We start from the raw sequence: 26,083 nt of genomic DNA, 5'->3' as shown, positions 1-26,083 counted from the left end.
TGCTTATAAATGACATTAATATATGCCCCAGCATTCAAACCTGGTTCTTCTGGAGGATTTAGTATTTTGCAGTGTGATTTTTAATGTTCTTGAGGCTGAAAATGAGTATCTTTCATGGAAAGGACTCTTTCTGTGTCTTGTATCTCTCCCTTGGCGAGGTCACGGAGCCTGGGCAGTTCAATGGGGTTTACATTTCTAGATGTCAGAGATGGTCAGAAAGTCTCAGGCATCTGCCTCCCTGGAGGTGTGGTGGCTGAGGCAGCACAGGGGGGAGCGGTGCTATGAAGTTCTCATACAAAGGGAAGTGGAGACACTGGGGAAGCATTTCCGGTTCTAGAACTCTGACATTCCATCGTGCTTGTTGCAGGTGGGTCATGGGAAAGGTCCTGGGCTTGGAGCCAGGAGATCCAAGGGGCACCATCTGTGTGACCTTCACTAGTTGATGTAACCCCTCTGAGCTGCAGTTTCCTCATCTGTGAAGTGGCGATGATACATACAATTTGGGAGGAGGTTTAGTGAGATAAGGACACACATATGTTGCAGCCACTAAAATCCTCTTGTGTGTGAATGACACAACTTTGTATGATTCCCCACGACCACCATTTCATTCATGCTCTGAAGAGGCGCTATGTATTGAAATCCTTTAGTAACCCTGTGATGATGGTAGAGAACTTGTTACTTTTTCCATTTTCCATTGTAGATAGGGAGATTTAGCAACTTGCCCCAAGGCCACATAGCCAGTAAGCAGTGGAGCTAGGGTTTCTTGAAAATACTTTTTTGTTTGATGTTTATTTATTTATTTTGAGAGAGAGGGGGAGAATGTGTGTGTGTGCGTGCATGCATGTGCACAAGCAGGGGAGAGGCAGAGAGAGAGAGAGAGGGAGAGAGAGAATCCCAAGGAGGCCCAATCTGTCAGCACAGAGCCCAACATTGGGCTTGATCTTACAAACCATTAGGTCATGATCTGAGCTGAAATCAAGAGTCACTTAACCCACTGAGCCACCCAAGTGTCCTGAAAACACTTTTTAATGTGAAATTCTCAAACATACACAAAAGCAAACTAGTAAAGGGTTTCTCAAACTAGGATGAGCATTAGAATCACCTGGGGGCTTTGTTAAAACCCAGATTGCTGGGCTCTACCCCCAAAATTTCTGGTTCGGGAAGTTTGGGGTGAATTTGCTTTTCAAATGAGTTCCAGATATTGCTGAAGCTGCTGGTCTGGGACTCACCTTGAGAACCATTGGACTGCTAGAATGCACTCCCTTCTGCCTGGCACTCCCTCCACCAATGGATCCTAACTCTCCACACCTGCCTTTAGCAGGTCTCTGAACAGCCTTTCTGGTGATGAGGTCTACAGAAACTCTTCTGAGAACCAAATACGTGCTATGAATGTTCCATCCCTTGCTCCCAGTATCGTCAAATAAGTAGCTTAAAGTTGTTTTGAAATCTGACTGTATTGGGCCTTTAGAGCCTTTTAGCTTACTTACTTGACCTGTTCATTTCAGAGTTCCAAAAACAGCTTTTGTTGACATAAGCAAGTATTAAGAATTTCAAGCAAAATGCTAGAAAGGAGGGAAATTATTGGCCGGAAAAGACTCTGTAGTTCAGGTTTCCGATAGAATTATTTATACAATTACCATGGTGCCTCTTTTTCTTTTTTTGCTTTCGTTATTGCTTTTAACTTGTGCAAAAATGGCAGGCAGAATTTGCGGCTGAGACGGATGTGTGCGTGAGAGACACATGCTGAGCTCCCCCCGCTGGCTATCAGTCTCTCTTCTCTGTACACTCTTCTCTGCCTCCCTTAGCCCATGCCCCACGTCAGGGTAGAATCTTCTCTGCCTCTCTTAGCCCATGCCCCACGTCAGGGTAGAAAGCCCTAGATACTGTCTTTGCAAGGATGAGATCCCAATGCCACTTGCTCTCCTCTTGGGTGCCTGGCGGGCACTGAGCAGAGGAGTCCCCGCCATCCCTGTCTGGCCCATCCTTCATTAGCATTCTCCGCACACCCCCACTGAGCACAGCTGACTGAGTGCAGGCAGCTCTGTGGGTCTTCATTAATTGCTATTATCTTTATTACCTCAATTTGCATCATTATGTTTCTCTTATCCCATTTTTTAGATGTTACTGATTTGACAGTTTGCACTGAGTCTTTTAATTCTGTTTATTTTAGTAATAGGATAATAATTTTTGGAAAACCACAGTTATTTATAAACCTGACAAATACAAAAGCCAGACTCTTCCTTCCATCAGACTGATGTTGACTGTCCAAGTTTTGCTAATGCTGACATGCCTAATTAAATGAAATCTTCATTCAGTGACAATGTCTCTCATTTGAGTGCTTTTTTTAGTGCCGTGTGAAAAGGGAACTCAACATCTTATCAGTGTTTATAATATAAAAAAACTGTATTCACAAGTGTGTCATTCTTGCTGTAATTCTGCTCTCAGGATTACACCACACTTAAGCGTGAGAAATATATTTAGATGTCTGCGACTTTGGTGTCTGTGATGCATTCTTCTAAACATTTGCCAGTTAATTAACTGTGTGGGAATGCTCAGGTTTGAGCTTGCTTGTCAGTCCGAGCTTAGATGAGGTTCTCTTTCTCCTCCAGTGTTTTATATCGTGTGCTTGTGCATGTTGTTAGTGAAAGTACAAAAAATCAGAATGAAGAGGCCGAGGGGAAGAGCATGGACCAGGGGTCAGGACCTGGGATCCAGACCCAGCCTCACCAGCAACTCCTCCTGGGCCCCAGGACAGTCATGGAACCCCCACGCTTCCGGGTGTCCCTATCTGTAAGACGAGAGGCTTAGACCAGATATTCTCAGGTTCTGATGTTTGCACATTGTGGTTCCAACGTTACCGAACCTCCTGCTCCTTTTAAACAAGCTTGTGCTTCTAAGCCACTGCTGAGACCATTGTTCCTGCACACACTGATGAACATGTATTACTGAAGGGGAATGTGATGATATTTGGATTGTCATGATCTCCTCTAAGTTTATATGTCCTGGGTTGAGGGAAGGAAGAGCATGTCTATGACAACACAATGGGAGGTCGCTTTCCAGGGCTGGAGGATGGTAGGGGACCTAGTGCTGTGCCCGCTCAGCCCCCTTCCTCATGCACCAGTTTCTTTTCTTAGGGCCCTTCTCCTTGTGGCCCACTTGCCACTGTGGCCTCCTCTTCCAGTGCAGGCTGCAGTTCAGTGACATGTGGGCACCCCAGGTGAGCCAATCACTGGTTTGGCCTCAAACAGATGCTATTCAAATTGTGTACTATTTTAGGGAGACTGAGGGCCACTCGGGGCAGATGTGGGGCAGGGACTGCTGCGCAGGGCTGTTCCGCTCTGACTCCAGCATTGGCCACCTAGTCAGAGAAACCAGGCTTCTACAGTTAAGCATCCAAGGTTTCTCAGCCTCGTCCGTTGCAGAGTCCCAGTGCTCACTTCTGGGTACCTTATTCGTGTGCTCTGGGCAGCCACACAGAGTACCCTTTCAGAAAGGAGTTCTCATAAATGTAGGATTTCCAGTGATGGTGTAGCACTCCTAGGGACTGGTGCCCCAGGGCCTCGACCTGCCACCCTGGCCCCCTTGTGTACCTCTCCCCCAGGTATCCTGAATTGCTTGCTGCTTCCAGAACTCACCGTGTTCAGAGGAGGATTTATCCTGCAGCTAAGAAAGCTTCAGTTTCAAGATCCCTTCCAAGGCCCTGGGAGGGCCTCCTGCAACTTTATATTCATAATTTTGATTTTTTTCAACCCCTTCTTCCCCCAAATATGCAAATATCAGGCTCCACAAAATGTGGTTCTATTCGGGAGCATTGGTGTCTTCATTTTCTCTCCAAGGAATCCCCAGTCCACCCTGAATCCTGGCTGACTCGTTCTTTTCCTAGACTTGACTCTAATAGCCTCCTCTAAGAAGCACCCCACATTGTCAGGTTCCTTCACTCAACCAACACGTGTTTATTGGGTGCCTACCCCATGCCAGGTCCTGTTCTAGGCGTTGGGGAGAGCAGTAAATAAAATGGAAATCTTTGCCTCTGTGGAGCTTATACTGTAACTAGGGGGGAGCAGGTTCATTCTAGGGGGTCAGACGCCTTTCCTAGGTTCCCATTGCTGTCCGTCATTCTGCTCCCGTCGTTCACACGTCTGTCTCCCCTCTGGATTGTGAGCTCTCTGGGGTGGGGGCCACGTCCCCGCTATCTTGGTGTCCTGAAGACCCGGGCACAGTGCATCTGGACAGGCTCAGTATAAGTCTGTAGAGAGAAGGAACATATAACCGCTAACAATATTTGCATGTGAGGAAGGGAGGCAGCCGCTAATTTCCTGTGCCCACCCCTAATTATAGGATAATGAGGATTCTTCCTTCAAATTTAACCACTTTGTGCAGTTCCTGGCAGGAGTAGGTATGTAGTGAGAGTCGTGTGCAGGACAGGAGTGCAAGAGGTCTCGCTGGGCCACACTGGTTAACTTCTGGCTTCAGAAGCCCCTTCTGTTTTATTGCAAGCTGCACTGTCTTCCCCCCTTCCCCCCACCCCCCAGCAACAGTGCCGGGGGCCTATTGGCAATGTTGAGAAGTGCACCATTTTGAAAATGGACTAAAAGTTCTGTGAAGAATTTTTATCTCAGCCTATCAAGCAGCTTTTATAGCCATGCAGATAAATCAAGGAAGTTTTAAATTCTTTATAAGCAGAAACAATGAATTTCTCGTTTCTTAAAATAGAATGCTCCAAGAGTTGCTCCAAGAGTTGTTTCCTTAGTTTGCTATTTCAAGAAGTGGTATTCGGGGTTTCAGCCTGTGTTAACATTTAATTACCAGAGACTCAAAGTCAAGAAACGACTAGAAAGTTTGCAGGAAGCTGTCATGGCAGAGAGAAAAGCAATGAAATCAGTAAGCCTTCCTGCTTAGCTCTTCCCATGGTTTTCGAGGCTTCATACATGTTTGGCTAAAACTGAACTCATTTGTAGGCCTATGCTCTCCAGTTATGCTGGATTCCAGAGGAATCTCATTTTCCTGGCACTGGGAAGATTCCCTAGCTTCTGTTTGCCTGCAGATCTGGAATTTCAATTTGCGTGGATATTGGGCAGCCAGACCCATGGCAACAAATGCTAGAGGAGGAAGGAGTGAGGTGGGAGAGCCTTGAAGGGGAAGTTAATGGGGAGGGCGCTGAGGGTCATGCCTTTTGGCACCTGTGACAGCCACGTGATCACTGGGGGGTTCATCATGCTGTCCCAGGTTCAACCAGTAGAGGGGACTGATGGGGCCTTGGTGTCAGGGGCTAATCTGTGCCTGGGTTGTTCCTTATGGTGCAGCCCATTCTTCCCACCGTCCTGCTCACATGGCCCTGACCTCAGGTCTTGCCTGCAGATCTCCTGCAAGGAAGCCAAGATATATGAAGGGTTTTTTGGCAAGGAAGCCAAGGTTTTGATTCATGTTATGAAAATGTCTGTGGGCCCTGGGCCTCTCAGACTCCCCAGTAGGGTCGGCCTCCATTTTTCTCCCCTGAAGTGCCGCATAACTGCCTGCCCCTCTCGCCTCCTCTGGGACCTTCAGTCCCACTGTTCTTGTGGGGCTGCCCTGGTGGCAGTGGGTCTGAATTGCTCCTGTATACACTCTGACCCCCCCAACTGTTGTTCTTCTCGGTCCTGCCTGACACAGACTGCATCAATACTCAGTTCAGTTTTTAATGTAAGCATCTATTTATGTTTATTTTGGGCCCAGTCCCTGAATTCCAGTGTCATCTCTATTATTATACAGTTTCCTCTGTTGGGCCTTTTGTTTTTCTTTCTTTGTGAATGTCCCTGCCATTGTTGTCTGTTTTATTTCATATGTTCTTGGAGAGGACAGGAAAGTTTTTGTAAACAGATTGGTAAAACTGAACGTACGCCGAACATTCACCACTGTCCTTTTTTTTTTTTTTATCACTGTCATGTAAGCAACACATTTAATAATAATGAAGTTGATGATAATGGCGGTACTAACAACAGCTACATTTGTCGTGTGCTTACAGTTTGCCAGGCTCTTTCAATCATTTCACATGCATGCACTCAGTGGAGTCCGATAATGGCCCCACACAACCACACAGCTCAGCTTTCTAACCACTGTGCGGTACTTTCTTTGATGTGATTCACATCTGTGTGCTATCTTTGGCCCTATCAGAGCAGATCCAAGTTTTGTGAGTAATGAAGCTTAGAATATGGAGGGCCTTGGGGCTCCTGGGTGCCTCCGTCAGTTGAGCGTCTGACTCATGGTTTCAGCTCAGGTCATAATCTCATGGTTCGTGGGTTCGAGCCCCGTGTCAGGCTCTGTGCTGACAGTGTGGTGCCTGCTTGGGATTTCTCTCTTCCTCTCTCTTTCTGCGCCTCCCTGGCTTGCTCGCTCCCTCCCTCTCTCTTTCTCTCAAAATAAATAAATAAACATTAAAAAAAAAAAAGAATATGGGGGCCTTGTCTAAACAAAGAATTCAAAATTATAAATACAAAATGAGGCCTGGAAGTTAATACTCCTTTAGAATGTGAAAAGTAATTACAAATTACAAATTTCAAAAAGCTAACCGAAATGATAAACATGAGAAATACAGGAGAACGACACATTTTTATCAACAAATCTCCTAATACTTTCTTCCCTATGTTTTTTTGGTTTCATGCTGTTATCACCTCTTCATATGTTCATGGTTTGGTTTTATCACTCTGTATTGCACAGATAGGTCATTTAGTCTTTCCTATAGCATTAGTCAACATTTGTATTTAACTAATTATAGTTTAGGGATGTTTCTTCTAGCTTTCCAACCTTTGGCAATGTCATATAAATTTTTAGGATTGAAAAAAAAAAAACCCTCTGTTTGGTTTCTTTTCATATATGAGCTGAATAATTTGGGGGCATCCTTGACGACTAACCTCAGATTATCTTCCAAGTAGTCTGGGGCCGAACTCCTTGAGATATACCTATATTGCAATGCGGCCCCTCCTGCTGCACCTGTGTGTTATGAGTCATGACATTGGGTGGACCTACACAGCGGGCAGGGTCCTGTGGGTCTTCCTAGTTAAGCCAAGATGCCGAGTGACAACTGAACTTTACACAGCTATGGGGCCTGAAGAGGGGTCCGTGCAAGCGAGGGGCGCTAAGCTTTGTTAGCGCGCAGTCCGTCTGTATGTCTCTGGGTGCTGGGCTAGATACTAAAGGGTGCAGAGGTAAGGAGACCCAGCTGTCCCAAGGCACTAATAGTCAAGGAGGTAAGATGTTCATAGGTCATTTCAGTCCCAGGCTGAATGAACCACACTCTAGGACTGCTACTCACTAGGCATGCTGCTGTCCGAGCAGGGCAAGGCTACCTTTGATGGGTTGAGAGAGGTGAGCTCCAGGTACAGGGCCAAGTACCAAGTGCCCTGGGGCTAGAGCTACTGTGCTTTCACTCCTTTGGCGAATTTGTCTAGGTGAGATTTGTTTTTTTAGAGGAAGGATTCTGCTAGAATAGAACATTTGTCGACCGCAGCCTGCAGGGCTGTAGGCCTGTGACAGGTGCAGAGGTGCGAGCGAGTGACAGGAGCAGTCTTGTGTCAGAAGCAGAGCCGCATCGTGTCTGTCCTGGGCCTGGGGGTTAGAGACCTGGCCGGACCCCGCACCGCTGCCTCGATAGGAGAGCTGTGTTGCCCATTAAGCAGTTCGGGTCTTTGCGCCATCCATGACCATTGGTTGATTCAGGTAATCTGGGCCCAGAATCTTGCTTTTTGACAGTGGAAAATCAACAACCTGGCTCTTGTAGCTATGTCACTGGGGGAATGATTAAACTTCAAGTGTGTTGACGGCTTTGAAGCCAGGGACGTGTATGTGCCAGGTCTACATGAAGCCTCTTTCTGCTAACCCGGGAGTGGGGTAGTGGCAGTCTGGTAATTGGTTAATTTCATTTTGCTGTCAGTGTGACGTTCCTGTGACCAGTCATGCTGCAGCCCAGTCAGTTTCCTACCCTAGTGGGCTGTCCCCCACTCATGTGACCACTTGGAAAAGCTTAGTGGAGCTAAAGAACAGTGAACAGCTGTAAGCAGTGAATCATCAGTTTAAAGAAGAGTAGAAAATAGTCAGTTATGCTCTAAGTAGACACAGAGGTGTGACTTCCCACGGGCCCACCACAAGTCGCCAATCCCCTCTCCTGTCTTTTCTGTTTGTATCTTCTTCTGCTTCTGTCTTTATCCTTCTCCTTTATTTTCTCCACTCTGTGTCTCCTGCCTGCCTCACCCCGGGCATCTACCCTTTTTGTTTCTTCCTCCCCCAACCCCTCCTTGTCTCTTTTCCTGTCCCCTCACCATTTTCCATTCTCACCCTTATCTCCTCCTGAGAACCGCGTGTAGAAGGGAGGCATGGTGCCAATTGTTTGTATTTGAAGCAAGAGCTTCTGCCCCGTTCTAAGGTAACAAATGAGTCACTCTCAGTTGACCCCTTTTCCTTGGGGTCAGTGGTTCTGTCCTGGAAAGAGCTCCCTGCAGCTGCTGAAGTCAGCTGCCCAGTCAGGCCTCTAGGAGTCATATCAAAGCAGTGTACGGGTCTGTACGTGTTTCACATCTTCACAGTCCTTGAGACCAGAGAAGACATGTCCTTCCTCCACGACATTTCTCTTATCGTTGAAATCAACCCCGTGGGCTTTCCTGTTACCTGTATCATCATTCTTTAAGAGAAGCATTGTCTTAGAAACTCTCCACACGTCTACTGTGGTTGAGCATTGATGGGCACAGACCATTAATAGGGCAGTGTGGAGAAGAAATAGTTCAGTGTGACAGAGACTGTGTTCTAATCCAGCCTGAGAGTTACCTGGCACATTTCCGGCAATTAACGTGTGATCCTCAGTTTGCAACCTAAGTAAAATGGAATATCTTTTCCATGCCTACCTTACAGTGGCACTAAGATACGTTAAAAAATAAGCTGAAGTGTATTGGGGTGCCTGGGTGGCTCAGTTGGTTAAGCGTCCAACTTCAGCTCAGGTCATGATCTCGCCATCTGTGGGCCCGAGCCCCGTGTCGGGCCCTGTGCTGACAGCTTGGAGCCTGGAGCCTGCTTCCGATTCTGTGTCTCCCTCTCTCTCTGCCCCTCCCCCACTGACATTCTGTTCCCCCAAAATGAATAAACATTAAAAAAAAAAAAAGATAAACTGAGGTGTATTAAACATTTATAGAATTTGGACAAAAATCATTTTGAATTGGGTGACACCAAAACAGATGTTGTCAGGAATTGTTAGGAGCTTGGAGAGACTCATGTAGAAAAAATGTGCGGAAGCAAAGAGAGGAAATTATTTGATTGGCTATAGCCTAAAGCCTAGTTGGCTGTCTCTGATTGGTTGTCTTTAGCATTTTGATTTTGTAACCTTGAGACATTCACAGGCTTAGAATGTGGCTTGCTTACATAGCCCACCAGGGGGGTGCAGCTACCTCAGTCACAGGGCCACCTTATTTAATTAATTTCACAGTTGATTAAGTGTGATCATCTGTGTGAAAACACAGTCCGGGTTACACAGTGACACACAAAAGCAAGGTAACTGTAACAGCCATAACATTACACTGATTCATTGCATACTTCCAAGAGACGGACAGAGGAACACAGTACTCCACCTGATTAACAAAAGTGTATCATAAACAGGCAAAACTGACCTATGAGTATTTTTATGGTTTTATTTATTAAACCTTTAAAACAGTCTAAGGTTAGTCAAATTTGTGGGAAATAATCATTAAGTACATTTAAGAACATGTAAACCTGTTGTGTGTATCAGCCTAGAGACAGGCAACATGATGAGTTAGTTGCAGATGAAAAATTAACATGAAGAATTATTAAATTGGGTAAAGGGGACTGACTGCTAAGAGGTAAAGGTAACTCTAAAGCGTAAATCAGCAGACGATGGCTGTTGGGCCAGATCTGGCTGTTGCCTGTTTCTCTGTAGTTTTGACGCCACTGTGCCCATTTGTTTAGTTATTGTCTTTAGCTACTTTTTGCGCTACAGAATCAGAGTTTAGTTGTTGTGACACCCTAAAGCTGACGAAGCCTGAAGTATTTACTCTCTGGCTCTTTATGGAAAAAGTTCGCCAACCCCTGCTCTAAGAACACAAGAATAGTCTATCCAGGGAGCTGTGCCATGGGAGCAAGGCAAAAACCTCTGAAACATAGGCTAAGAAAAACCCCTTTCTCAGTGGGTCCCTCCAGCATGCTGTGTGACAAGGGCTCACATTGTGGCACTGTTTTCTGACAAGCACACCAACCTTGCCTTGTGTCCTGGAGGGAGTGCACTTCTGGCAATGTTGGAAGGGGCGGGAAGGGAACACACCCACTAGTGCCTTTGGAGGGCCCCAGGGCTGGCGTAGAGGACCAGCTCACCCCCTCTGAGCGTACCGGGTCACATTCATGCACTGGACACCACGTGGGGTGGGGAGAATGCAGAGTCTTTCCCGTCCTGCAGTATCTTTCCATCGGACCTCTTTGTAACGGAGGTATAGCTGTCAGAATCCAGAACTCTAGTTACTGTATCAAGCTATGAGCATCTTTGTTTTTTGTTTTTGTTTTTAATGTTTATTCATTTTTGAGAGAGAGAGCATGAGTGGGGCAGAGAGGGGAACAGAGGATCCCAAGTGGACTCTGAGCTGACAGCAACAAGCTTGACGTGGACTCAGACTCACAAACCGTGAGATCACGACCTGAGCCGAAGTCAAGAGTCGGATGTTTAACCTATTGAGCCACCCAGGTACCCAGAGCATCTTTGGGTTTTATTTGGAATGTAGTCCTGGTTCCCAAGGAAAATGTTAACTAATCGTGACACCTATCCGTTCTGCCAACAAGCACTTACAAACTGATTGCTTTGTACAGTGCAACAAACTCCTTTATTATTTAAATTGATATTATTTAAATTGAATTAAAAATATTTCAGATGGGGCGCCTGGGTGGCTCCGTCGGTTTAGCATCTGACTCTTGATTTTGGCTCAGGTCATGATCTCATGGTTTGTGGGATTGAGCCCTACATTGGGCTCTGCACTGACAGCTTGGAGCCTGCTTGGGACTCTCTCTGTCCCTCTCTCCCTGCCCCTCCCCTGCTCACATGTGCATGCTCTCTCTCCAAATAAACAGTTAAAAAAACATTTTGGAGAGTATTTTTATTATTTTCAGTTCTTTCTTTGAAAATAGTTTGTGTCAATCTCTCTTTTTTTGAACCACTTTTTGACTGTAGAAATAGTTTAACATTTTGAGTATCCTATAGGAAGAAATTATCTACACTTCCATTATGATAGCTTTAATTTTTGTGTATATTTTTTGTCTCTGCCCATAAATGTATATTTTGCTTAATTATAATAACCATGTCCTTGTTTGGTCATTGCATTTTTTTTTTAGCATGTCAGAACATCTTTGCAGCATCCACTTAAATCAAGTAATTGAGGCTAAATATGAACATTTATATGTATGTTAGGTAGAGCAAGCTTGCTGCCTCTTTAAACAACTCTAGAATCACAGTGGCTTAACATAGTAGGTGCTTTAGTTCTTGCTCACAAGGTATTTCAGCACCTGTTTTAAACAGGCAGCCTTCTGCTGGGTGATTCAGGATCCAGATTCCTTCTATCTTGGGGCTTTATCCTGTCCTCAGGCCTCCTGAGTCCTGCGCTGGATCCGGTGGATCCTGATGGCAGAGGGGAGAAGGGAGGGAGGCTCTCTCAGTCACTTAGAGCAGCTGGGACGGAATATAATGGAGTAGGTGGTGTAAACAACGTATTTATTTCTCACAGTTCTAGAGGCTGGGAAGTCTACAGTCAAGGCACAAGCAGACTTGGTGTCTGGGGAGAGAGCCCACTTCTTGGTTCATAGACGGCTTTCCCCTCCCTGTGTTTTTATATGGCAGAAGGGAGCTCTGGGGTCTCTTAGAAGATTATTAATTGAAATTCATGAGGCCTCTACCATTATGACTTAATTGCCTCCCAAAGGTCCCATTTCCTAAAACCATCACATTGGGGATTTGGTTTCAACATATGAATTTTGCTAAAGGACACACCATTCAGTCTCTAGCAGAGAGCTTTTACGGTCTAGGCTTGGCAGTGGCCAGACCCCTTCCCCTCACGTGCCATTGGCCAGAAGGCACAGGGCCACACCTAACCATGGGGAGGCCTGGAAATGTAGTTCAGTTGTACTAGAAGGAAGGGAGACCAATTTGGGGAACATATAGCACCCTCAGTCGCAATTCCCAATGTGATGCCACATACCAGATGTCCTTAATACATTTCCTATGTATTTATTGTCATTTAAATATATATACCACGTGTTGAGATTATGCAGTCAAATGATTTTCATTAATAGTTTAAAAAAATAATGTTGAAGTAACCGTTGATATAATGGACTTAGTTACTTCTGAGAACATTGTGTGTGTGTGTGTGTGTGTGTGTGTGTGCGCGCGCGCGCGCGCACGTGCATGCGTGCATGCCTGCTTTATCACTTGGCGTACTGTGATATAGCTGAATATGTATCTATATCCCGGACCTAGCCCCGTTAGTAGTGCCTTCCATGTAGGAAGTGATCAGTAAAGACTGTGGCAAGGACTGGCAATCGATAGAGGAGATTTTTACTGAGAAGGCTAACTTTGGAAATGGTCACAAAAGGCCTATTCTTTCATTTCTTTACCCACCTGCTTATTGCCTCTTTCTTCTGCTCAGTGCATGGTATGGATGCTCATCCCTACCCGCCGAGGGGGCACCCGCAAGCCCTGGTTTAAGTGATGCCATCCTCCTGCCCCTACTTGCTTGGTTTGGGTCCAGCACACGCTTTTATATATTTAGGTATTAGATAATAAGTGTATAGATACTTCAGGAGACAGGGATATTTTGATCCTCTGAGAAGAGTTCCATGGAGACTTATGTGAAGCAGTGAGCCCTGTGGATGCTTTAAACCTGGGCCAAGAAGCATGCCACTATGGACCTCCAGCCTTCACCATCAGACCACGGTTGGACCCCTAAGCAGGGCATTTATGGCAGAGTCTAAGGCTTGGAAAGGGACTGACCTAGACAGGGGTGACCTAAGACACAACTGGAAGTTCCAGCAGACTTCATAGCCTTCTCTGTGCTTCAGTAACTGAATAAGCATGACTGTAGCTAGGATCCCAGAAAGTGTCTTCTGTTCCTTTGAAAGTGACTTTTATCTCTTGTTTCTGATTCTTCCTTGTAGCAAAATTAACATTGAAGCAGGGTTGGAAAGTACAAAAACATGTAGGAAGTTCTTTAATTTCAAGAAATTGTATTTGTCTATAAGAATGTTTCAGTTGCTTATGTTTTCACCTTTTAGGCAAAGCCGAAGCTGATTGAACCACTCGACTATGAAAATGTCATCGTCCAAAAGAAGACACAGATCCTGAACGATGGCTTAAGGGAGATGCTGCTCTTCCCTTATGATGACTTCCAGGTAGATACCTTTCAAATCGAGCCGTGTGGTCAATGTTTACAGTTCTTTTTTATCTACTGATTTATTGTTTGGTTGTTTAATTTAGGATTTTTAAAAGATGAAGATATTATTTATGAGAGAAAAGTTATGTCGTTCTGTTTTTCCAGGCATTCCTTTATGGGTTGATTTTTTAAAATGGTGTTATTTTTGCATATATATATATATATATATATATATATATATATATGCAGATATGACTATGTATTACATATATTTACATATGCCTACAGCAGATGTAAAAAACAAATGTGTGTGTGTGATTGTGTGTTATATTTTGCATACAAGTGCTATCTTCTGGGCTGATTTAATGGACACAAATGCCTCCTGTGTCTTACGAGCTTTGTTTGAAGAGAGGTTTAAGGTTTTTGCCAAGTGCCTTAGCCCTTAAGGAGGGGATTTGCTGGGGAGCAGTAGAGGATTTTGTCATGCGTCCTTTTAGAATGGCACTTTGGGAAACTGCCATGAGAGTGCCTGTACTGTGTGTGGGCTCCCAGAGAAGGGCTGGGGGTAGCCAGGAATGTCCTGAGGTCCTACCTCTCTGATGCGGTGCAGTTCTTGGATCCCGGCAGCTGCCAGCAGAGGACCTGGCATGGCTCCTTCCGTGAGCTGCTCTCTCGATTGTTGCTTTAAGTCTTTCAGATTGTGAACGGCCTGTGGCTGAGGGACCCACAAGAGCTTGGAGGATAGTGAGGAACGAGAATAGGGCCCCAATGGTGTTAGAGGCCTGGCAACCTGGAGTCATCTCAGTCTGTTTGGAGGCCCTGGTTACTTCCCTTGCTGTCCTGGGACCTCATCTTGGTATTTCCCCCTTTTCTGCCCTGATGCTTCCCTACCCAGCGCTGTTACGACCCAAGCCCTGTCTTCTGTGACTTGAGCTGCCTTATTTATTTTAAAGCTTCATTCTTTGTTGTTTAATTTAAAAAGTACTACGTACTTGTAGAACAAAACAGATTAGGCACTATTGAAATACTTGACGATTAAAAGCTTCCCCCACCACTTTCTTTCTAATCCTATTCCCCAGAACATAACCCACCACACATAGTTCTGTGCCTACCGCATTGTCTTTAGAAACTTCTGTGTTAATAACAATTGTTAAATTATATTCCTTGAAGTTTTTTCTTCCACCAAATTTGAGAGACTCCAGTTTGTAAGAAAGGTGGGAATTCTCACAAATGTTTTTTTTCTTAACTTGTTACAGATACATGTGAAGAAAATGATTATTCTTTCATTCCTTCCTGAAAAACAAGGAAGGCCAGGGAAGTGGCATTGACCGTTAGCGTGATGCTGCTGCCAGAGTGTCCTCCAGTGATACATGGTTTCAAATCATGCCTAAAAATAGGATGCTTTGAAAACCTCCTCACACGAATAGACTATTCAGACAGCACAATTAGAAATGGAAACCTCAGAGTGATGTCTTTCGCCTGTAATCTTGGCAATAAATTTATTAGCATGAGAAGTTAAGTCAGATGATTACAAATTATACTTCATGTTGACATATTTTTCCTGTAGTGTGCTCCGAGGAAGCTAAAGGTTATCTCAAGTTTCTCTGAGCGTGAAGTACATATTCTTCTTCGTATGAGTAACAAAGTTATCCCAAGTGTTTGCAACCTAGAATGCAAAGTTGTGTTTGCCGCCTGAGATAAAATTATTTAAGAAGCAAACAAACCAAAGAAACAAGATACAGTTAATTTACCTTAAATACAGAGAGCAAACTGAGGGTTGCTGGAGGGGTGTTGGGTGGGGGGGATGGGTAGATGGGGGATGGGCATAAAGGAGGGCACTTGTGATGAGCACTGGTGTTGTGCATAAGTGATGAATCACTAAATTCTACTCCTGAAACCAACATTACACTGTATATTAACTGACTTGGATTTAAATAAAATAAAAGATACAGTTAATTAGTATCATCTCTTACCCCAGCGACAAGGAACTTGTATGTTCAAGTAATTGTAGAGTCAGATGATTGAAACTTTGAGAAAAACTCCTTTGTCCCTTTTGCCTGTAGCTATTTCTCTGGAGACATGAGGCATAAATATTCTGGAAAAGGCAAAGAATTTACTGACACTTTACTGGCCAAGATTGAGTAAGCAAGTGTTATTTTCTTTTTGGGGGAAGTTTTTTCTGAAGATTAAGATTAAGGAGCTTGGATTTCAGCTTTCATCCCTATCACAGTAATTATGATGGGCTCCATTTAAATTTGGATACTGTTATTTATTATCCTGGAGATTCCTATATTCTATTTAGGTAAGAACATTTACACTGTGCTTTCTTGCTAGATTGTCTTGGTGATGTTAATAACTGTCTATTTAGCTGACTGAGCAGAATGTCTTAGAATGTCACAGATGCCCTCTGTCTGTCCCTCTATTTTTAGGTAGAATAGAGTAATACAAGGAATTATCCTTGTATTATTACAAGCAGAGGGAATAGTTAGATCAGGAGAAAGTATTTCATATGGAAAAAAAATAGCAAGTTGGTTAGGAAGTAGGTCAAATAGTGAACAAAATGCTGCTGGGGATTAATTTGCCATGCATTCTAGTTAAACAATATTAGTTAACTGTTAAAATAATAGAACTTTGTGCAAAATGAGAATTTGTTAAAATATAAGTATGGATAGTGATGAAACATTCATATAGTTCTAGAGCAGGACACGTGTTGATATTCGTCAGCCTCTAAAGATACCTGTGTTCTCTGAAAATGAGTCTTATGTGTGTGTGTATGTGTATATATATATGTATATATGTATTTATATGTATGTATATATATATGTATGTATATATGTATTTATATGTATGTATATATATGTATGTGTATATATGTATGTATATATATATGTATATATGTATTTATATGTATGCATATATATATGTATTTTTTTTCTTAAATATACTTGCTGAAGGATGGGAGAAAAGTGTTTAAAACAGACAAAGTAACCTGAGAGACATGGAGTCAGTGTGGATTTTAAAAAGAAAAAATGGCAGTTCTCAGCCCTCAGAATATTTATGATGTCCAGTTTTACCTGCCAGGACCAGGGGCAGGAATGTGTGGCCACTACATCCCTCACTAGCTGGCTGAATTTCTTTTTTCAGAATCGGCCCTGTGCTTTACGGTCTGTTCTGTTCTGTGTCTGTCTTGGCTTCATGGTTCTCCTTGCCACCAATATCTTCTTTTCTTTTCCACCTTCTAGAACCTTCTCACCCCTCCCAGGCTGCTTCACATCCCATGTCCTCTGAAGCTGTTCAAGTCCACAGTGATTTTTTTCCCCATTTTCGTAATTCCTCTAATACTTACTGTCCATTATCAAGTTTCCTTGGTGAGAGTCTAGAAGTTACTTTTCCTTGGGTAAGTTGTAGGTAAACTTGAAAAGTCAGTTAGACACAGGTGTAACCTTTATTGTTAGGATGTTTTAGATCAAGAAGTGTAAGTTGAGTTTTGCTGAAGAAACGACCCATCTCCGCATAACTCCAAAGTAACACCCAGGACTGCTCCTCTTCTTGTCAGATACATAGAACCCAGTGTGGCTTCGACCATTGGCTTCCAGTCATGGTTCCCCATCAGCTGGAAGTCCTTTACCAGGTGATGCTGGTGGCAGTGACATTCTTAACTGAATCTGCAGCTTGCTTGAGAACTGCCTGTATCCTGGCTTGTTACACAGCTCGCTAATGTGTGTGCAGTTATGTAAAGTGATAGGATATGGGAAAGGTAGTGATGAGTAAAAAAAAGGATGCTGGGAGGCAATTTATGGGTACTGTTTACATTTCACAAAAATTAGTCTTTGGTGTTTGATGTAAACTAACAAGGGGTAGAGTTTGTGTTGAAGAAATACAAAGAGCGTATCTTATTTCACTTCCAGGGATGTATGCAAAGGAATTGAAAGCAGAGACTTAGAGACACTTGCACACCCATGTTCCTGGCAGCATTAGTCCCAACAGCCAAGAGCTGGAAACAGCCCAAGTATCCATCTGTGGATGAATGGATAAACACACTGTGGTATATCCATATAATGGAATGTTATTCAGCCTTAAAAAGGAAGGAAATTCTGGGGCACCTGGTTGGCTCAGTTAGGTAAGGTCTGACTTTGGCTCATGTCATGATCTTGCCATTGGTGAGTTTGAGCCCCGAGTTGGGCTCTGGGCTGACAGCTCAGAGCCTGGAGCCTGCTCCAGATTCTGTGTCTCCTTCTCTCTCTCTCTCTCTCTCTGTCTCTCTCTGTCTCTGTCTGTCTGTCTCTCTCTGCCCCTCCCCCACTCATGCTCTGTCTCTCTCTCTCTCTCTCAAACTAAATAAACATTAAAAAATTTTTTTAAAAAGGAAGGAAATTCTGATGTGCTACAACATGGATGGACCTTGAGGACATTATGCTCAGGATGACAATCATTTAGGACAAATATTGTATGATTCCACTTACACAAGGTACTTAGAATAGTCACGTTTGTAGAGACAAGAAGTAGAGTGGTGGTTGTCGGGGGCTGGGGGAAGGGGGACTCATTGTTTAATAGGTACAGAGTTTTGGTTTTGCAGGATGAAAAGAGTTCTGTGGGTGGATGATGGGGACGGCTGCACCACAGTGAAAATGTTCTTAATGCTACTGAACTGGGCACTTAAAAACGGTTTAAATGGTAAATTTTATGTTATAGATAATTTATCACAGTTAAAAAAAAAACAAAACCGGAGCGTGTGGTTGCAGGATTCCTGTGCTATGTGGATGTGGCATTGTTGTCATCCTTCAAGTTGTTTGAAGTCAGGGTGAGGAGTAATTTCTTGGGTGCTCTTCCTGCTGATACTTCATGGTTTAGTATCAATATCATACTCCCTAACAAGAGAATTTAAAAGGAAAGATAGGAGCACCAAGGAAAGGTGATTAATAATTGGCAACCCTAGAAATTTTCATTTTTGGAAATGTTTAAATACAAGAGAATCCTTGAGTGTTCTCAGCATTGTACAGAAAAATGTGGCTAATCCATTTCCCTTTAAATAACATCCTGATTTTTATTTGTCCTCTGTTTCTTTTCCTCTTCTACTTACATGAGACTGATAATGATCTACAAACCACTGGCCTGAAAAGGAAGCCAGGCCCCTTTACTTACAAAGGGCCTGGAAGTCACTGATCTCATTTCCCATCTGTCCTTTTGAAAAGAAAAAATTCTTTCCACAGTGTTTTGTCCTCACTTTTTATTATATGCTGCCAAAAAAATAATCTCAGTACTTTGTTTTGAGCTTTTTATTGAAAAATGTTCTTTTGACAAATTCCTCGAAATTTTTATCAGAGGGAATTCAGCGGCCGATAGTGTAACTTTCTGTGAACATTGTGGTTTCTGGGATATTAGTTCATGTCTAGGATTGAACCCACCTGAATAAAATCTGGATAAATACTATTTCTAAATTGACATTGGCCAGACCTTCAGGAGATGGGAATTTTAATTCTAGTTCAAGTGATGACTTTTACAGAAAACAGGGACAGATCATACTTTCATTATCAAATAGGTCTTAAAAGCTTATTTTTTGGCTGGAACCAACCAGTCGAGTTGAAGAGTATATTTGTTTAGCTTATAATTGAAAGTTCTCCTCCTCGTGCAAAGGGCTCAGCCTTGTGAGACGCTTAAGGTATAAATGTAAGACAGGGTTCCTGCTTTCAAATTGCTCCAAACTTAGAAGAGATAATAACTGAATATTTGTAATAAGAAAAATGTGACCAGTATCATGAGAGAGGTGGGGTCCTATAGGAATTTATTCTAGGAGTATGAAGTTGGAGGTAGTATGACATCCAGGTGCTAAGAGTCCTTGAAGTGGTTAGAAATGCAGAAGTTCAGCCTGAGAGAGAAGCAGGGTATTCCCTTGGCTCACCCATAGAAATGTGAGTCAGCGGCCCAGAGGCCAAGGGCATGGGGGTGCCTCTGTGGGTACTGGATCTTGGGGGTGCCTTCACTTAGGAAGGAGGGAGGTGGGAAGCAGGGACAGAAAGTAGGGGAAGAGCCAGGAAACTACAGGGTCCTGGAAGGCAGTGAGAAGAGTTGAAGAAGGCAGGCAGAAAAGGCAGACAGTCTCAAGTCCCTCCTAATGAGCTGGGGAGTTGATACCTAGGACATCTTTCCCGTGAAGATAGTCTCTGACCAGGGCTGACAAAGTGAGCAGGTGGGGTGCAGAGGTTAGTGTTAAATGGTAGTAGAGAGAAGGAATCATCATGGCGCAGAGGGATAATAAGAGGTTTTATCAGGATTGGGAAGACGAGAGAATGAGCTAAGAAGGGAAGTCCAGGAATGGGGAAGACATTGAAGATGCCAGTGTCACAGGGATGTGCTTTGAAACAGGGCTCCCTGGGGGTTCTTGAGGATGGAATTAAGGGTCTTTGGGGGAAGAAGGAGAGAGTTCCATCTCTGAGCAGCAAGGAAAGGATTCGCTGTTGAGAGATTTAGAGGTGGGTTGGGCTGAAGGGCTAGTATCAGGCTGGCACAGAGGTGGTGCAGCTCAGTGGGGGAGGTGGGGCAGTAAGGAGGGTTTGGAAACCTGGGGAATAGGATGAAGGGGGGGGGGGTGACAGCAAGAGTAATGTGGTAGTAAGAGTCATTGATTAGTTCTTCCACTGCTGTAACCATGGCCACAGCCCTCATCCTTTCTCGCCTTGGCTAACGCAAGAGTCTCCTATCAAGTCTTCCAGATCCTATCCTTGCCCCCTTCCAGTTTATCCTAAGAGAGTAGCAAGAGTAATTTAAAAAGTCAGTTTGGAAGGTAGGTCAGATGACATCACTCCTATGTTCACAGTCCTTCTATGAAGACCTTACAATGGCCCGAAGGGCTACTGTGGTCTTATCTACCCATGACCTCCCTGACCGTCTTCCCACTATCTCTGCTGCACCACCCTGGCCTCTGTGGGGGCTCTTTCTTCACTCTGGGCCGTCCCCTGCCTTAGGGCCCTTTCTCAGGCTTTCCCCTCTGCCAATGCACCCTTTACCCAGCTGTCTCTCACCTCCTGCAAGCCTTTTGCCAAATATCACCTTCTTAGTGAGGTCCTCGATGACTGCCCTACTCTCCCGCCCCCTTTGACATTCCTAGTCTTGTTTATGTTTAATTTTTTTTCTTACCACATTATTTATCCACTTCCAACATACTTACGTATCTATTCATGTGAGCTCTGTGGGAGCAGGGATCTGAGTCTCGTGCACGGATGTTTCCCAAGCACCTGGAAACACATGACACAGAGCGGGAATTCAACACTTGAGTGGAATGAATGAGTGAGAGGGAGGGAGAGAATGAGAATATATGAATCACCAACCGAGAGTGGGCTCCTTCCACCTAAGATTTTGTTGAAAACAGCCTTTTAGGGAATGTCAGTGCTTGAGAACTAAGAAGAGAAAACAAGGTGGGAGTGTGGCAAGGTAGAGTGTGTGGGAGGTGGGGAATCACTGCAGGGCCCAAGAGTGAGGCATCTGAGGTCCTAAAATGGCTTCCCATGGACTCTTGGCCGGATGGGGAATCTTTAGAGGTGCATGTTAGACTGAGAAAAGAAGGCAGTAGAGGACCTGATGGGTGAACGAGCAGAAATGCTTGGTGTGGGACAGTTGGAGGGATAGAAAGTAGCAGTTGGAGAAGGGGCACTTTGGTGTTTGAGATCACACAGGTGGGCATTTGGTAGTCAGCATGGGTCATGGCATGGGTGACCTTGGATAGCTCATGGGTAAGGTGAATCAACATGTAACAAGGCACTAAATCGTTTGATAGAAATTTGGACAGTTTAAGAATAAATACTTTCAGCCTAACTGCTGGGGCTATTGAACTTACGTGATACATAAAGTCAAATAGAAATAAGAAGTAAAGGGCACCTGGGTGTCTCAGTCGGTTAAGCGTCCAACTTCGTCAGGTCACAATCTCGAGGTTCGTGATTTCAAGCCCCAAGTCGGGCTCTGCGCAGACAGCTCAGAACCTGGAACCTGCTTCGGATTCTGTGTCTCCTTCTCTCTGCCTCTCCTGCACTTGCAGTTTGTCTGTCTGTCTCTCTCTCCAAAATAAATAAACGTTAAAAAAATTAATAAAAAAAAAAGAAATAAGAATTAAGTTATAGGTATAGGTCAAATGACTATTTTGAGCATTTAATCTAAGCTTGAGATGGATCCCTTGGCCCTTTGAAGATACATATTGTAACTTTTATTTCTTATTGGAAATGCAACAGGAAAAGAAAATGCTTTAGGAACATTTGGTTGTTATTATTACCTTGACTATCACATTTTTTCCTTGATTTGTTTAAAATCTTGCTCAGCACTCTTAAAAACTGAGAACAAACTGAGGGTTGATGGGGGGTGGGAGGGAGGGGAGGGTGGGTGATGGGTATTGAGGAGGGCACCTTTTGGGATGAGCACTGGGTGTTGCATGGAAACCAATTTAACAATAAATTTCATATATTGAAAAATAAAATAAAATAAAATCTTGCTCAGCTAAACAAACTTAAAGGGATATCAGTCTTGGAACTGTGCCAATTCAGTATTATATCGGTGAAGGTGAAAATCACTCGTGAAAAATAGCTTCTCTACCAGATTCTCCATTCACAACCATAGAGATATATTGAGGAACCATAATGAACTTTGATTTGTGCCATGCTTTCTAAATGAAGGTGGCAGCCTTGTAGGATAGGAGGCTGATCTCGCTGTGACCACTGCTGCTTCTCAGTGAGGTTCAGCTGATGTGACACCATGGTGGGTATCCCAGTCTTCCTCTCTGACCACGGGTATCCCTCTGGATCCCCATGCTCTTTTATGGGCAGAGCAGGCCCATTCGTCCATCAGTGGAGGGTACATGCTGTGCTCTGTGGCACTTGATACTAGGACACGTGATGGACATGTCATCCCGTGTTATAGTGCGGGGTGGGAACATTCATGCAGAACACTGTGTGACAGTGTCCCAGGTGCTGGGGAACTCTGGGAACTGTGGTACCTGCTGCAAAACCACTCACGTCAAAGCTTGCCAGATTGATTTCTGTATTTACAAAGCACGTTAGCTATTTTCTTCATTGTTCCTCAATACAGCCTGGCGAGGGAAGTAGCTTTTGTTCACTGAGGCACACACAATATGATGCAATTTTTATTAAAAATACCGCACAGTGCTTAGGAAAGCTTTGATCAAATAGGGGGTGATGTTAACTACATTAATAACTAGATGAAAGAGGATATATATACACACACACACACCTGCATAGGTGAATCTAAGATTCGATTCTCTTATGTAGAGGAAAAGATACCAGATAAATCTAGCAGTCCACCATTATGTGTGTGTATTCCCCACGTCAGATCACATTTCTTTCCTCCCTCCCTTCCTCAAATCTTCTTCTTTGCTTTTTTAAAAAGAATGTTTAGCTCACATTTTACATAGGCTGGAGAGAATGGTGAATGTCCCACAATTGGTAGAAATGGATAAGCACACACCAGACTTGTAAGCAATGAGGGGTAGGGGGGCAGTATTATCTATGTGGTTAATGTATTTGTCCTAGGTTATTAAACACAACTAACAGACACAGAGGAAGTTCTAAGCCCAGGTGATATCCTAAAACCGTGTAAGCAGATGGAGATTTATTTATACTGTACCTCTAACATTCCCTGAGTATCATTCTTTGTCATAATTATCTTAACTGTAAAACTATCTTAAGGTAGCAGATCAGGGGAGTAGAAGGGAAGGAGACACAATATGATTGAGTACAAAACCAAAAGGTTCTTAAAGAGAAGATCTAGGTTTTTGGCGTCAGAATTACCAGATGCCATTGATCATACTATTAGGTTCAAAATCTGTGTGGTTCCTACAACCCAAAAGGGTCCTGCCATGTCCATTGCTCTGCCCTTTTCCAGAAGGGCTGCCTGGCCGAGCCTGGACACTGCGAAGTGTGTCCTGCTCGGAGTGCCCAGCGGCACCCCGAGCGTGCATGTGAGCATGTGTGTGAGATCTAGAGAGGACAGAGTAAGGAAGCTCAGCGCAGTGCCCTGATGCCAGATGTCGTCGAGTCAGGACTTCCTCATCTGGGTAGCATTTAATCTGCAAAGCGTCATGTCTGCTCCACTTGTTTAAAATAAGACTTTGGGTGGCATTTCAGGAGGAGCGCAAGTGCGGAGGCCTGATGCTCTGACATGACCGGAGCACCGCACTGGCAAACGCATGGAGGGACTTGAGAGGAACCCTCCTTGATGCATAAGTGAAACTTTACACCTGAGCAGCGAGGAGAGCGTGAGGGAGGAAAGCTCACCAGTATCTTGGAATATGTAATTAAGGGCATATTCACTACGCCAGGTGTTCACACAAACATATGGTCTGTTTAGCTAGCAATTAAAATTGCATTCTAGAAGAGGACCTACAGAGCCATACGCAGAGAGCTTGGAAACAAGAAACTGGAATGGCTTGTACCTTCCTCAAGGTAATGTTACCAAATGGAACACAAGTCAATCAGAGGGATGGTAGGTGCTCTCCAGGCAAGACCCAAGATTTAGTCATGTGACCCAAGGTTTTAGCCCCAGGTCTCTCTTACTAATCTGGGTGTTGGAGTAAGTGATAAGCCTTCTTTTTTCTTTAAAAAATTTTTTTAGTTTATTTATTTTGACAGAGAGCATGTGGGGAGGGAGAGAGAGAATTATGAGCAGGCTCTGTGATGTCAGCGCAGAACTCGACATGGGGCTTGAACCCACAAGCCATGAGATCGTGACCTTAGCCAAAACCAAGAGTCGGGCACTTAGCTGACTGAGCCACCCAGGTGCCCCGTTGATAAGCCTTCTTAATACTCACTTTTCTTAATCTGTTGTTCAGGGATAACATTTGCCCCAAAATTTGGGTTCTCATAGATATACAAGAATCCAAAGAGATACCACCATTCGGGAAAGCTCTTTGTACACATGGCTGATGTCCCTCAGTTGGCAGGGAGGGAGGTGAGGGCCTAGGAAGCAGCCTCCTTCCTGTTTATGTAACATTGTTCAGTTTTGAGGATGGCCATGTCTTCAAAGTCATGTGATGTGGGGCAGGTGGAGCCCCTTACTCATGGGGAAGCTGGACCTGCTACATGTCCCCCAAATGACCCAAGCCCCCCCTTGTTTTCTGGATTATCCCTCTCCCCTTCTTCATTCTCTCTTATGCGTTGGTACATAAGAGCGATGGAAAACAAGCTTCAAATACCAAACCAAACATAAGCCAAACAAAATCTCTAAAAACTGAACTTAACGGATGAGTCTGGTCACGAAGGATGAACATTTCACTTGTTTAGTTATAGTTTACTGCATTTGGGCAGTTATGTAATGTATAATTTTGGGGGTTTGAGAAGGTAGCAGAATGAAATTTTTATGGCTCTCAAAGGTCTACGGACACTTACAAATGTATGTGACATTTTAGGGAACGGGACATTATGTGGTGACAGAAGCTACCTGATGTCTCACCAGTTCTGAGACACTGTCTCATTTGGAACCCTGAGCGATCTTGCAATCGAATAAAACAATCCCCATTTTAAAATCTCTGCTGCCCATTCACTCAGCAAACGTTTACGATGTGCCAGATGTTCTGCTGGGTGTTGGAGAAGCAAAGATGAGTAGCTTAGTCTGGGCATCTCCAGCCTGGTGGGAGATGTGGGTGGTGGGAACAGCTCCACAGCCAGGTGGATGGTCTGGTGCCTGAGGGAGTCAGAAGTCCCCATGTGCTACAGGGCTGAAGAAGGGCAGGTGAGCCCAGAAAAGACATCACAGCGGCTCGGCCGTGGTCTTAGGTTCTGCTGAGGAGCTTGGACTCGATTCTGGTGGCAGCGAGGAGTCATGGAAAGGTTTTAAGTGGAGGCCTGGTGCTATCAGATGAGAGTTTTGGAGAGACGACTGGCAGGTGGTACGAGGGACTACGGAGGGGAGCTGGGCATAGTGGTATGGGTGCTACACTGAGGCGCACGCGAGAGCACCCCAGATCAGTGCACTGTTTGGGGGTGTCCAGCAAGGAAAGTCACTGACAGCACACGGGGTGGTACTGTTGAGTGAGCGGAGACAGGCAGTGCAGGGTGGGAGCCCGGGGAGCTTGCAGGGGCGGCGAAGAGGAGCTGAGAGGGAAAGGCGTCCCTCAGCGTGTCTCAGCCCTCGTAGGGTTTTAATGGGTTCCTATGGAGTGGTCTTTTGTTAAATCCCTCCAGAAACCTAAATGGGGTTCCTTCTCCAGACCCTTGTCCTGTCCCATGCTTTGTCCATTTTCTTAATTATTAGTGAGTTAGGCATTGAGAGTTCTCAGGAAACTGAAAACGGGATTGTCTGATGTTACTAGAACACTGTGGGTCAGCCGCCAAGAGGTGATCTCTGCAGTGAGATGTGGGGAACGCCCTGCGTGAGTTCTAGTTTCCACCCTGGCTTGGGACTGAATCCTCTCAAAGTAAGTCATCTGCTCTGAAACAAATGCGTCTGCCAGACATGTGGAAAGGTGCCATTACGCTGTGCTCGATAAGTCACCGAAACGTCCCCAGAGTTGTCTAGTAGTGATGTTTCATGCACAGACAGATGCAACCAAGGCCAGTTTCCAGCATATGATATAAAGGAACCTAACTTCACAGACGCGTGAGGTACCCTGCAGTTTGGCTCAGGGCTAGAGACGAAAGGAAGGAGGTGTTGAGAGCTGCCTGTCTGACAGGGAATAGTTGAAAAGCCAAGATAACTTTAGAACATCG

At 44.4% G+C, this 26,083-nt stretch overlaps 1 protein-coding gene across 10 annotated transcripts in view; it reads left to right on the top strand.

The window, feature by feature from the left end:
• The window catches only part of DOCK9 (dedicator of cytokinesis 9), a 290,594-nt gene that overhangs the window by 117,967 nt on the left and 146,544 nt on the right, over positions 1-26,083 (top strand). For all 10 annotated transcript variants that reach the window (XM_049647477.1, XM_049647483.1, XM_049647479.1 and 7 more), the window contains exon 2: positions 13,282-13,398. In XM_049647477.1, coding sequence (XP_049503434.1) covers positions 13,282-13,398 — 117 coding nt within the window. The remainder of the gene's footprint in view (positions 1-13,281; positions 13,399-26,083) is intronic.

Source organism: Panthera uncia (genome assembly GCF_023721935.1).
Source record: "Panthera uncia isolate 11264 chromosome A1 unlocalized genomic scaffold, Puncia_PCG_1.0 HiC_scaffold_16, whole genome shotgun sequence".
NCBI classification, from domain to species: domain Eukaryota; kingdom Metazoa; phylum Chordata; class Mammalia; order Carnivora; family Felidae; genus Panthera; species Panthera uncia.
Note: the sequence above shows the minus strand (reverse complement) of the source record. Positions and strands in the feature narration are given on the sequence as shown.